The 12,325-nt window shown below is 39.6% G+C and overlaps 1 protein-coding gene across 3 annotated transcripts; it reads left to right on the top strand.

Annotated features, from left to right (window-relative positions):
- Positions 1-201: 201 nt before the first annotated feature.
- On the top strand, positions 202-11,001 carry nipal3 (NIPA like domain containing 3). Of its 3 annotated transcripts, none has more exons than XM_080480383.1 (12): positions 202-432; positions 1,243-1,311; positions 1,694-1,865; positions 2,002-2,061; positions 2,136-2,281; positions 3,991-4,087; positions 4,247-4,382; positions 4,501-4,589; positions 4,738-4,801; positions 5,045-5,139; positions 5,268-5,399; positions 5,668-6,789. In XM_080480383.1, exons 1-12 carry the CDS (start codon positions 394-396, stop codon positions 5,685-5,687), a joined length of 1,119 nt encoding a protein of 372 aa, XP_080336509.1. In that variant the 5' UTR covers positions 202-393; the 3' UTR covers positions 5,688-6,789. The 3 variants fall into 3 exon arrangements, with proteins under 3 accessions (XP_080336509.1, XP_080336508.1, XP_080336507.1); XM_080480382.1 differs by having other exon boundaries at positions 204-432; positions 6,437-6,750; XM_080480381.1 differs by lacking the exon at positions 5,668-6,789 and adding an exon at positions 10,010-11,001 and having other exon boundaries at positions 205-432.
- Positions 11,002-12,325: the final 1,324 nt, after the last annotated feature.

Below are 12,325 nucleotides of genomic sequence, written 5' to 3'. Positions count from 1 at the left end.
TAAAGGCCTTTCTTCAATGCACGGGGGGAAATAACACCAGAAGCGAGTGACAAATATTGTTGTGATCTATTAATAACCGTTTTTCAAATAAGTGGTCGGCCTTTGAGATAATTCATCCACAGGCAACTGTTTTCACAAACAGTTTGTCAACAAAAGACGCTTATTCGTCTCCGTGACGTCACCAACGTCCTACGTCAGCGCGCAGCCAGAGACAGGTGAATTCAACCCGGAAGAGAGAGGTATCGTCTCTCTCTGAGCAGAACTGGACAAAAACATCACATATGAGCGTTAGTTAGTTCAAAACTGTCTACAAATGTGGCGATACGATGATATGCTTGCTATGTGAGTGTCTTGTGGTTGTTTCTGATTTATAAACTGCATTTGAAGAGGATCATGTTCGACCTGAGTCAAGTGGTAGGAGAGTCCTACAGGGTGAGTCGCGTCACTTTTCTATCATTTAAAATCATTAATTCAAAGTTTTTTATCTCGCTGCACCTACCGAGACATTCATAGTGGATTATCTGTGGTTTTTATTATTCATAAGTCAGATTAGAACTCAACTGAATGTACTGAACATTATAATGTGATCAATGTGAAGGAGCCCTGAAATACACTTTTCGTCATCTTGTTTTCCACAAAAACCACCAAAATATGATTTATTGCTTTTTTTTTTTGTTGGCTCTGGAATGTGTATTTATATTACTCAAAATAATTTACCCAAGACTAATAGATTTCTACCTGACGCTGATCCATGTGCCTCAACATTTGACACTTCTATGTGAGGATGTGGGTAACGAATTGCAAATACTCACATTATTGTCATCAAGTAGTATTTTAGGATACTTATACTTATTATGTTATACTTATATGTGTCGTTACTTATTCTGAAGTACAATTTACGTTATTTGTGACTTTCAACTTCCTAAATATGCACACAATCCATATATTACAAAAAATAAAAAATAATAATTTTTTTGAAAATGCTGTTCTGAAGTAACTAGCACAAATGGAAATTGAGCCGTAGTGGCACTATTCCTTGTTATAAAGTACCTGTATAAATTGTCAGTACTCTTTACATCTGTTCATAAGACCTCCCACTGTTTTCGTCAGGCCTAAGCAGTTATTGCATAATAAATTTGCATAATTTCCTTAGTCTGTTTTAGACTGTAACGTATTAATGTCAACAATTAAACCTAAAATGTGACTGAAATGAATCCTTGCTTCCTCCCTGTCTCCTTTTAGGACAATCTGATTGGGACTTTACTTGCGCTTTTTGGAAATTTACTTGTCAGCATTTCGTTATGCATTCAGGTATGGAACTCCTTCCTCCATAAAAAACAAACCCCCCCAATACCTATATGTTGAATTCAAAGTGTAATATTGGTGAAACCAAAGTCGTTATTTCTCATGTTTGTTTGTTTTCAATATCTTTGTCCGTCAAAACCTCCCAGGATAACCCCCTCAGGGCTCTGCTATCTGTCCAATTTTGTATGTGATGTATATGAAATTGTTATTATCTTGTAATAACACATCAGATTCCTCGTTTGGCTTTTCTCCGCCATCATTTTTGTGTTTGTAATTCTATAACTAATACGTGTGATTGATGCTTCTGTGATATAATCGCCTCAAGCAAAGTGCAGCTACAGAGTGTTTACTCAGTGTCACTGCCGTGCACATTTTCTTTCTCCTACAGAAATACAGCCATGTGTCATTAGCAGGAACAAAGGACCAGCGAGCCTTCTTCGCCACGAAAACCTGGTGGTTTGGTTTTCTGTTCACTTGCATTGGGGAAGGAGCAAACTTTGTCTCCTATGCCTTTGCCCCGCTGGCTGTTGTTGCTCCTCTCAATGCCGTGTCGGTCCTCGGTGAGTGTTCACCCCCCCCCGCACCCGCAGTGATACTTCGACTTAGCGTGTTAACTGTTTCAGCTGAAATAAACACATTAATACTGAAGCTGTATGCATTAACTTTACAAATTTTTTTTCTGAAATTCTTTTCAAGCGAGCTCAATTTTGGGCTTTATCTTCATACGCGAGAAGTCAAAAGCGAAGGACTTTGCCAGTGAGTTTGAAGGCAAACACTCGCGCAATTAACTCTTATGACTGCCTTTAACGGTGCGCTCCATATAATTGCAGAGCAAAACGTGCTGACCCTCCTGGGCTACATCCTGACGACAGGAGGAACGTACCTCCTGGTAGCGTTTGGACCAAACTCTCATGAACAACTCGTTGCAGAGAACGTCGTGACACATCTTGTGGGCTGGCCCGTTCTCTTGTATTTGGTGAGATTTTTATTTTTATTTTTTTTTTTTAATTTACTTAATAGGTTAAGAAGCAGAAGGCACAAAAAAACACTTAAGTGTTTTCCTTTCTTTTCTTTTTTTTAACCACATATGATTCAGGTGAATCCTCTGAAGAAAGGCACGCCACAAAGTTTAGACAGCGATTGTTATATTCAGTTTCCTACAAACTATAGTTTTAAAGAAATAGCCAAAGCAAGTCATTTCAACATAGCTTTATATATATATATATATATATATATATATATATATATATATATATATATATATATACCAGATGCCCCTCTTACACAATTGATAATAGTCAAAGAAAACATAATTTTCGTTTATACATTCAGTTTTGTGAAATCTAGAATAGAATTGGACATAAATGATTTCACTTGAACATATGATAAAGGGAATATAGTGTTTCAATAGATGTATAAAGTAGTACAAAAGACATTAAAACATTTTTACAAATATGCACCATCGGATCAACCAGTTTTTTGCAAATGCAATATATTTATTTGGACCAAATCAGTCCGTATTTTGTAGAAATACAGTGATAAGTGTAACCCCATTATGAACGCCTCGCTCAGGAAAGACTTGAGGTCAAAGTCAAATTAGAAACACGGAGACAGGAGGGAACCAGAAAATGCCAGATTCATTACATAATTGAGATTCTACCCAAAATACCGTCACCTAATTAGTTTAATGACAAATATAAGCAAAGCAAGATTGAATCCTACAGACACATAAATGAAAGTCATGACAAAGCAGTTGAACCAGATGAACTGAACGTGATCCTTGTGCCTGGGAAAGATGTTTCATTCCTTTCGACTGGGACAAAACGTCTTCCAAGACACACGACCAAGTCCAGTTCACCCAGTTCAACCAATTTGAGATGCCTCCTACCTGGACAATTGTGCATAGACGGGAACACAAGTCACAAAAACAAAATGGTAGTATCAGACCAATCAAAACATACAAGCCTAAGTAATTCCTGAACAGCAGGTGGACAGTGTGAGAGAGAGCAGATTCCAGGATCAGTCCTCTTAATAGATTTCCAATCAGATCAGATCAGATCCACTCCAAAGTAAAATCATGACACTTTTGTACATGAAGTGGGAGCAGTGAGTTACATTAGTACCCAGTTTGTCTTCAGTCCAGCCTTTTAGAATTCTGTCAGATTTAGTGTATTATAAGTTAAAAAAAAAAAAATCACTGAGGTCTCCAGCCAGTGTCGTTCCCATTACTTATTAGCCTTCATATGCACTTTTTCTTCCTCTTTGTACAAACTTGTGAACTCAACTCAGGACTAATGTTTGGAGTCTGTCACGTGTAGCGTTAAAAAACATCTAGACCGTCTGTAGTGGTGAAACTCAACCTGCTAGGGGGTAAAAAAAACACGTATATTCATGGTGACGCTGCCGAGAAAGTCTTCACAATAACAAAGTGATGACAGCCGACTGTTTCCTGAACTCTTTGCATATTTGTGAGACTTCCTCCAGAGAGTTTTAGTGCCATTAAGCCTATTAGCAGGTTGTGGGCTGGTTCTTTCATTCTTTATTGATTCACTTTAGATGTGAATTATGTCCAAACAAGATCCCATAATAATTGAACCATGAAACATCCACATTTTTTCCATCCGCCAATGGAATAATTTGTTCATGCGGTGTTATTTTGTTGTTGTGGTTGCTGCTCAACGACAGTATCTGGAGGTCATCACGTTCTGCCTGCTTTTATACTTCTACAAACGACGCAACGCCGACTACCTCGTTGTTATTCTGCTGCTGGTCGCTTTGCTGGGTGAGTCTCCTACATTAACCCTTACACGCCTATCCTTTATGACCACACTTTATCAGGACTGCGTTTTAAATGCTTTCAGAGCACCAGAGCTGCTGTTCAATAATATTCGCACACTATTTTTATTTTTTATTTTTTTCCCTTTCTGACTCTGTCGAACAGGCTCGGTCACAGTCATCACAGTGAAAGCCGTGTCGAGCATGCTGGTGCTCACCATCGAGGGCAACATGCAGCTCGACTACCCCATCTTCAGTGTTATGCTTGTGTGCATGGTGGCATCAGTGGTCTACCAGGCCCGGTGAGTGAGGAAGGGTTTTTTAAAAAAAAATTTTTCTTGCTGTAATTATGACAACAATAAGTCACCTGACCTGCCAATAAGGTGAACCTGACAACACATCCTTATTGCGTCTCTTCAGATTTCTCTCCCAGGCTTGTAAGCTGCACGACACCTCCATGATCGCCAGCTTCAACTACATCCTCTCCACCTTCTTCGCTGTGGTAGCTGGTGAGCTGGGGCTTTGTATTCTGCCACTTTTTTTTTAAATTGGAATGTCTTCAGACATTGATTAAGTCGAGTTTCCGATGTTACCCTTCAGCTACACACCATAAGAGTCATAAATAATAATTATTTTAATTTTTTTCTGATTTTTCAGGAGCTGTGTTTTACATGGAGTTCAAAAATGACGACGTCCTTCACATCTGCATGTTTTTACTGGGGTGAGTTTTATTTTGTCACGTCACAACAGGAAAAAAACAAAAAACAATGTTGGGAATAAAGAGAATCAATAGTAGGCGAATTACTTTCTTCTACTAATTTCCCTACACTTGAATAGATTAGAATCATTATTGATTTTCCCTCTATGTCGAATCAAGCAATTATTTATTTATTTTTTGGTAAAAATGTCTTTGTTGGGAAAAGGCTGTGACCGGCTCTTTTTTTTTTTTTTTTGCTTTGTACAGAACTGCCATCTGCTTCCTCGGGGTCTTTTGCATCACCAAAAACAGGAAAAGGGCCAAGAACTTTGAGCCATACGTCACTATGAACATGGCTAATGGTTTGTATACTGATCACATAAATACCAGAATTTGCCACTTTTACATGTAATTTTTAATCCCTACAGAAAGTAAAGTGATTATTTTAGTTTGCATCTTCCACAATCTTTACGTGTCCCATTGTAATCAGGCGTCCCAACGATCCACGACAAGAGTCGGGCCGCCCAGCCAGAATTCAATGGTTCCTTCTCCTACGGCGCTCTTGTGAACAACGACGGCGTGGCTCCCGCGTCGCTGCCAGCCAAGATGGATCAGCAACCAGGTGATTTCAGATCCACCGAGTCATCTCGTCATAAGGCTGATTCAAAGGAAGACTGACGATTTAAAAAAAAACAAAAAACTTTTTTTGTACTCCCATCAACCTATAAGCGGGTTCCTTGAACAGACTGACACTGGTTCTACAGTTGAGGGGCTTTCAGTGGTCTTTCACACGCCTATGCATGTGCTTTCTGGGTTTTTTTAACTCTCAAAACCAAAACGTGACCTCTGAAAGGTTTCCTTTTTTTTTTTTTTTTTTAATTTCATTCCAGAAAAAAAGGAAGAAATCTGAAGCTGCGGACAGCTTTTAGAAATGCCTCGGAGAGTTCTGCCTTACACGTTGTGTCTTCTTTGATACGCTGAGCGAGCACTGACTTCCAGAAATAACTTGCAATATCTTTGCAAAGCAATTTGCTTCTTCCCACTCGTTTTTTTGGGGAATCAGTATTGATCTGTTCTTCCATGGAGGATTTCTAATGTTTCTCCTCCAATCAGGGCTGTGATCAACCAATGATACGAGGTAGCAGCAGTTTTTTTGGGGGGTTTAAGAGTACACGCCAATGAAGATTTTCTTATCTTGTATTTTCTCTAAAACCATCTCACATATCCAGTTTTCACTTTGTTCTGCCTCATGTGTCACTGAAGTACTGCTTTTCTTTGAGACCAAACACCTGAATGCAATTATTTTAATTTATTGGAAACATATTTATTCATGTCCTTTTGTAATCTGCTTTTATTGTGCCTTGAAAAGTAGGTTTACACTGTATAAATGATTGTACAAGCTATTCCTATCGCAACCATGTAGTCTGCGGTTGATCGATGATTTAAAGACGTCTGTAATCGCTCACTGTCATAATCATAGTTGTCATTTAACTTAAAAAAAAAAAAGGGACAACACGAAACAAACAATTTGAAACCAACAAATATAAAGTCATATTAAAGGGTCTTTGATATTGTGCTTTTTGTTTGTCCAGTCACGTCTGATGGCAAACAGAAGTATGTTGTTATTTTCTCCTAATGGCTGCTTCTTAAATTTTTCAGGGTTAATAATAAAGCTGCAATAGACGCACAGTGCTTCTCTCCAGTGTTAACAGGGCTATACAAGCACTTCTCCCCTCTGCACACTTTTCTGTTCGTCCTTGTTTTTGGTGACGTTTTCCAGTGTTGGTTTTCCTTGATCTGTAAACGTAACCGTTGCATTGTTGTGTTAAGTAACTCGGTTTTGCTGTCTAATGAAGGTACAATAACTTTCTGTTGTAAATAGTAAACATACTCCTGTGTCATAAAGTTAATGTAATCCATTTTGAGTGTTTTTTTGAATCTGCCGCATTTGTTTTAAAATACACGCGCATCCCAAGAAATAATAATAAAAAATAAAAAAAAGATTACTGTGGACATTCCTGTTTTATGCGTAGGTAATTGCAGCCCACAGGAGAAGAACTTATTTGTTAATAAAAGTATATTGAGTAATGCAATACAACTATAATGAATCTTTTCAGTCAGTTTTAGTATCATTTCTGCTCTCATTAAGATTTCGGACGTGACATTTTCCACAAGTACTGAAAGCCACAAATGAACGGTTTGTTTAGTAGATGTAGACAACATGCAGGAGAATATATACAAGCAACTGGGATAACCGCAGTCCAGAAGATTGCCAAGTAAAGCCTTTCAAGAAATTACCGAGCGCTTTACTTTGAAGGAAAACTGGCCGTCTTAGCACGATAAGCAGAGCCGCAGACTAAACGTCTTCATGTCACGCCACGTCGTTGCAGTAATCTGTGTAAAGTGGGGCTCAACCATGTTTGCCTGCGAAATTAGCCCGTTTTACAGATGTTTCTTTTGTAACTGAGCAAGCCTGATCATGAGGCACATTCTGATTTGGATATTTGCGCACTAAAATTAAACAAACTGAAACAAATGAGGCAAATCATCAAGGTTGTAGTTGCAGCCAAAACGAGGTTTTCTCCTCTAATGAACCTCAGACAAATGAGCATTTCACAGATGTCTGCAGAAAATTGGACATCAAGTAGTCTGCATCTCTTTCGAGGAGTCTTCCCTGACGCCGTCGGCACTTTTTCTTTGAAAGTTTAATTTTCACAAAGGTTCTTTGGCATTTACAGCACGGAACACTTGTGGGTGTGGTGACAGTTCCAGTGTGAACTCCCGAGTTCTTCTGCAGAACCTAAACAGTACAATTGAGGTGTCATGTGTGGATGGTTGATCTATGCATAAGAGGAAGCCACTGAACCTCAAGCACAGCATGTTCTCCAGAGAGAGGGTGGGTTTTTTTTGGAAGTTAGTATAGAAGGAGTTTTTCTTTTCCCATCTCAATGTTTCTTTTTTTTTTTTTTTTAAACAGTTGCTCATGTTGCAGAGTTGCTTCATGCATTTGTTGATGTAATCTCAAGGATTGTGGTGGTCCCGTTGATGTAAGCCCAGTAGATGAAAAAACATTCAGAGTACAGTGAGAATTTGTGTTGGCAGCCCAGTAGCAAGCGGCTGCCATGTTATTTCTCACAGCAGGTATCGCAGATTTCTGTCAGCAATGCAGCCCCCCCCCCCACAACTCTGTGCATACGACTTACATGTGATGGCGAAAACGTCTGTCCACTTCTGCACATTTTAAACTGAACGCAAAGCTGGATTCCTCCACGCATCTGCCTACATTATTCACTTTTTTTGAACACAGAGATGTCAACCGAGTTGTTGTTCTAAAGCAGAGATTATACCTGATGGAAATGTTTATATTTTCTCAAAACCGCAATCAAATACAACTGAAAATGAGAAAAAAAAAGGCCAATTTTAATGATCCCTTCTTCTGCAAAATACAATGAAATATCAAATAAATATCTACAGTATGACTGTTGCATTATGCATGTTTTTTTTAACAAACTCACCCCGACAACATAGCTTTCAGATTAATAGTTTGCCTTTTCCCAATGAGGTCGCCGTCTTTCATGGCAGCATCAGTGATTGCATTGTGTCCACTACTCTTAAGAAATTAGGGTTTTTCTTTCAAATATTTTACAATTTGCTTGCTGGTTTGGCAGGCTGGATTGGAGCCTAAGTGCAGGTTTTGGCCCACAGCCATTGTGTTTGACACCCCTGCTTTAGGGGCTCCTTTACATGTCAATTTGGGTGAAGTTCATCACAGCATTTTCAGGTACTTTAAAAGGAGTTCTTAAATGGATAGAAAATAGAGGAAAACCTCCCAATGTTGCTCGATCTCTATCAGGAATACAAAGGGGATGGAAACATTTAAAACGACAGTATCAATATTATGCATTATATTTGTCTTACATTTAGAAGACAACTACAGAAGTGTTCAGTGAAAAAAGTAATAAGCTGTTATGTGACTATGTATAGCAACAAATACTTGAAGGACGGTATTTTTAGGTGCACATGTCAAGGTCAGTCCTTATTGGTGCTTGTGTGCAGTTTAATTTGATGTTCTACAGAACATTCAACTCAGTATCAGCCCATATGTGTTATGGAATTAATTTATGAGATGCAGCATCTGATTTGTTTTTATTCATTCAATCTGTATCATACTGTTGCACAATAGCTGCAAAGTTGTTTAATATAGTGATTAAACTTGCACTGTAACATTTCCCCTAAAAACCAAATGTTTTTAAGAAAACAAACTGCTGCGTTTCTGATTTGAAAGCGTCGGCAGCTCGACGTTACCAAAACTTGTAACTGAGAAAAGGCTCTGATGTTTCTGCCAAGGCTAAATAGCAATGAAATGTTGTGCCAGAAGGTAATGGAGAATGCATTCCTTATGCAAACACAGATGGTTTTAATGACCCTCTGCTATCAAAGAATCACTTTATTTTTTCCATTAATGTACTTTTACGCTTGCACCTCCTCCTTGTGCTTTCTCCGTGAACCTTGCGACATGCAGGAGCAGCAAAGTTTTAACGTCCAGTCGCAGTTCTTATTGTTGAAAGTCTTGCTGATCTGGGTCCTTTTGGTCTTTTCAGATGCCCCCAAACTGCTTGAGATGGTGATTCATGGGTTTTACTGTACTTGATGGTCAAGACTTTAGGTTATGAGTTCTTATAAATGAAGTAGAGAGTCCCAAAGTGTCTCTCGTCTCATAGCAGAGGTCCCTCGTTGGAGTCTGGGCTGGTGTTTGGCCATTCTGTGTGGAGTTTTCATGTTGGTGGATCTGAGAGTATTATTCTCCCTGTGTTTGTCCTGTGATGAAGTGGTGAAATAACCAGGATGTATCCTGCTCTCACCCATAGTCTGGAATCAGCTCTCGTGCCCCGTGACTCTAAGGTGGATAAATAAACTTTGATCAAATTAAAAGGCAATTTTGAAGAAGGTTCTTGGCGAAAATCTGACGTTTCTGTGTGGAGTTTGTCACGTTCTGCCTCAGTTTTTGGATTATAACAAAAAAAACATTGAAATACCCAGAGAAGACCCACATGAACAGACTTGTTAGTTTAATTGGTGACTTTAATATGGTGCAAGTTATGATTTTGCTTCTCTTTTTGTAAATCAATTTCATTTCACTTTTGTTTAAATTGTACCACGGTTCAACCTCAATGACAATGATGACCTGAGGCGTGTGGAAAAAAATGTGTTCATCAAATGAATCTTTTTCAGAGTTCGAGAGAGAAACGGTGAAGACAGAGAACAAACAACATCAGAAATCAACTCAACCTGCAGACTTGAGAGGAGTAGAAAGCACGGGTCATATAGTTTGATCTCAACTGACTGGTTAAATAACGGTGACCGCAGTGACCTTTGTGTTCAGGTGTGTAAAACCTAGGTGGTCTACAGCTCACTGTAACGGCTCCAGGCTGCCTGGAAAAGAACTTGCTTGGCCCATCTTTGTCTTCCCCGACTACAGCAGATGTCTGCGATCAACTCCCACATTATTGCTGGACTGTGTTCGCCTTGTGAATTTAACTTCAGCACACATCACCGTCAAACAAAGAAAAACCCTCACCAAAACGTAACCCGTCGCATCGAGTGCCGAGGAGGAACCACCCTGCGAGAAAGAAAGAAAGAAAGAGCGAGCGAACGACATCATCTGGGGAAGGAACTCTGGTGTAGCCTCCCAAGCAGGTGAAATCGATCCAAGACTGAGGTTGGAAGAGTCCATGGCAGATGTCTCATGAGAGAAACAAAGGACAGGCCAAGCATTACCGATTTGCAGGTGGCTTGGGATCGTTTCATCATGCGTTTGTGTGATTTGTAATGAAAGGGCAGATGATCAACTCTTTGTCTCGTAACCGATAATGTCAGCACATGATACATTTGCATTTATATGGTTAGATAATGGACTTTGGGGCGGTAGAAGCATTTTAAAACATTTAAAATCATCTTGGATTTGCAGTTCAGTTCAGATTTTATTAATCCCTAACTGGCTTTTCCAATGTAACTGCCTATGACTGTAGTTAAAATGTTATCAATTGTCCAGAAATGATCACGCGTTGTAAATTTAACACACCGTTATAGCTATTTCACAGTTCCTACAATCACATTGTGAACAGCAACTGGTTTGCCATCATAGTTGCGTCTCATTGTGGCTCGAACCATATGTGTGTTATTTCAATCGGATATACAGAAATAAATGCTTTATACAATACTTTACCATGTGAAAAAAACAAAGACTAATTGACACGCATGAAACAAAATGCTGATTCCTATCATGACAATAATGAGAGCCTGAGAGAACCAGACTGAGACAAAAGCCTGTAAATAACTAAATGAAGGACATTCCAATGACAGAAAACAGAGAGGAGCAAAGGTCATGCAAAGGTCTCCTCCTCCTTTTCAGGCTGCTTTGTCCAAACCCTGATAACTTATCACGGGATTAGACTCTTCAAATAACATGCTGTCAGTGTCCTAAGCCATAAAGAAGCAAGACCCACAGGGCAAGCAGGAAGGAAGGAGCTGGTGGTGCTGAGGGTGGAGGGGACTTCAAACACTTGGCATGTTTACTGAGCCGCCATTTCCCCCCTTCAGCGTAAACTGCCCCATAAACACACATGTCCATAAAGACGAGAGGCGAGTGTCTGTCTGTCTGTCAGCTCAGGTGTGGGAGCTTCCCGCAGACCTTCCTCTCAGCTTCCTTTTTTTTTTCCAACCGGCTGAGAAGTTGAACCTCAAACCGTGAAAAGGACATGAAAATTGCCTCATCTATTGTCACTCGCACCTCATATTTCTGTTGTGACAGTCGAGGTCTCTCTCACCAAACAGCCCGACTCTCCTACGCGAGCACAATCTCACTTTCCACACACTGAGCTTTTCTCAAAAGTTTGCATTTGTAGGAATGCAAAAAACCACAGGGAATAGAAAATATTTCAACAAGGCTTGGATCCTTAACAAAACAACCGACTGAACCTAAGCCAGGGGTGTCCAACCTTTTTTTTTTTTTTTTTTTTTTAATGAGGGCCAGATTTGATAATGTGAAAGCGCTCGAGAGCCAACGGTGCCTGTTTATATGTGATGATAGCTTTTCAACCCTCTGTTCCTCAGCGTTATGAGTCAGGCACGGATTAGGCGACTCTTTCTTTTGCTCTTGTTTCACGCACCCTTTAATAAAAGTCAGGTTTCATAAAAGTTTTGTCCTGTTTGACGAATGTGTTGATTTGACTCATGGGCCCAGTTTACGGAGCGGCTGCTGTGTGGCTAAGCTGCCCTCAAGTAGCTTCCCTTTTCCCCCAGTAAAGTCACTCTCTGACAGCTTGTTTAAGGCATTAACAATTTGTCTTGTGTCTTTGGTACAATCTGCTCCCTAAACAAAATGTAATTTCCACCTGAGAAGGAATGCGTCATGTACGATTCCTTTACTTGCCTGTGTAGCTGCAGCAGAGGCCAAAGCTTTGATATGTTCATAGATGATTTCTATACATGCATCACATTGATGCCATCACCATGACCTATATTTCCATACACATCTATGTGGGCCAT

Source organism: Lipophrys pholis, assembly GCF_963383615.2.
Source record: "Lipophrys pholis genome assembly, chromosome: 14".
Taxonomy (NCBI): Eukaryota; Metazoa; Chordata; class Actinopteri; order Blenniiformes; family Blenniidae; genus Lipophrys; species Lipophrys pholis.
This window is presented reverse-complemented; position numbering and strand designations above follow the sequence as displayed.

Coding starts and splice junctions, on each gene's coding strand:
- nipal3 (XM_080480381.1), top strand. CDS start 394: ATGTTCGACCTGAGTCAAGTGGTAGGAGAGTCCTACAGG. Junction 433..1,242: donor TGGTAGGAGAGTCCTACAGG/GTGAGTCGCGTC, acceptor GTCTCCTTTTAG/GACAATCTGATTGGGACTTT. Junction 4,383..4,500: donor TCAGTGGTCTACCAGGCCCG/GTGAGTGAGGAA, acceptor GCGTCTCTTCAG/ATTTCTCTCCCAGGCTTGTA.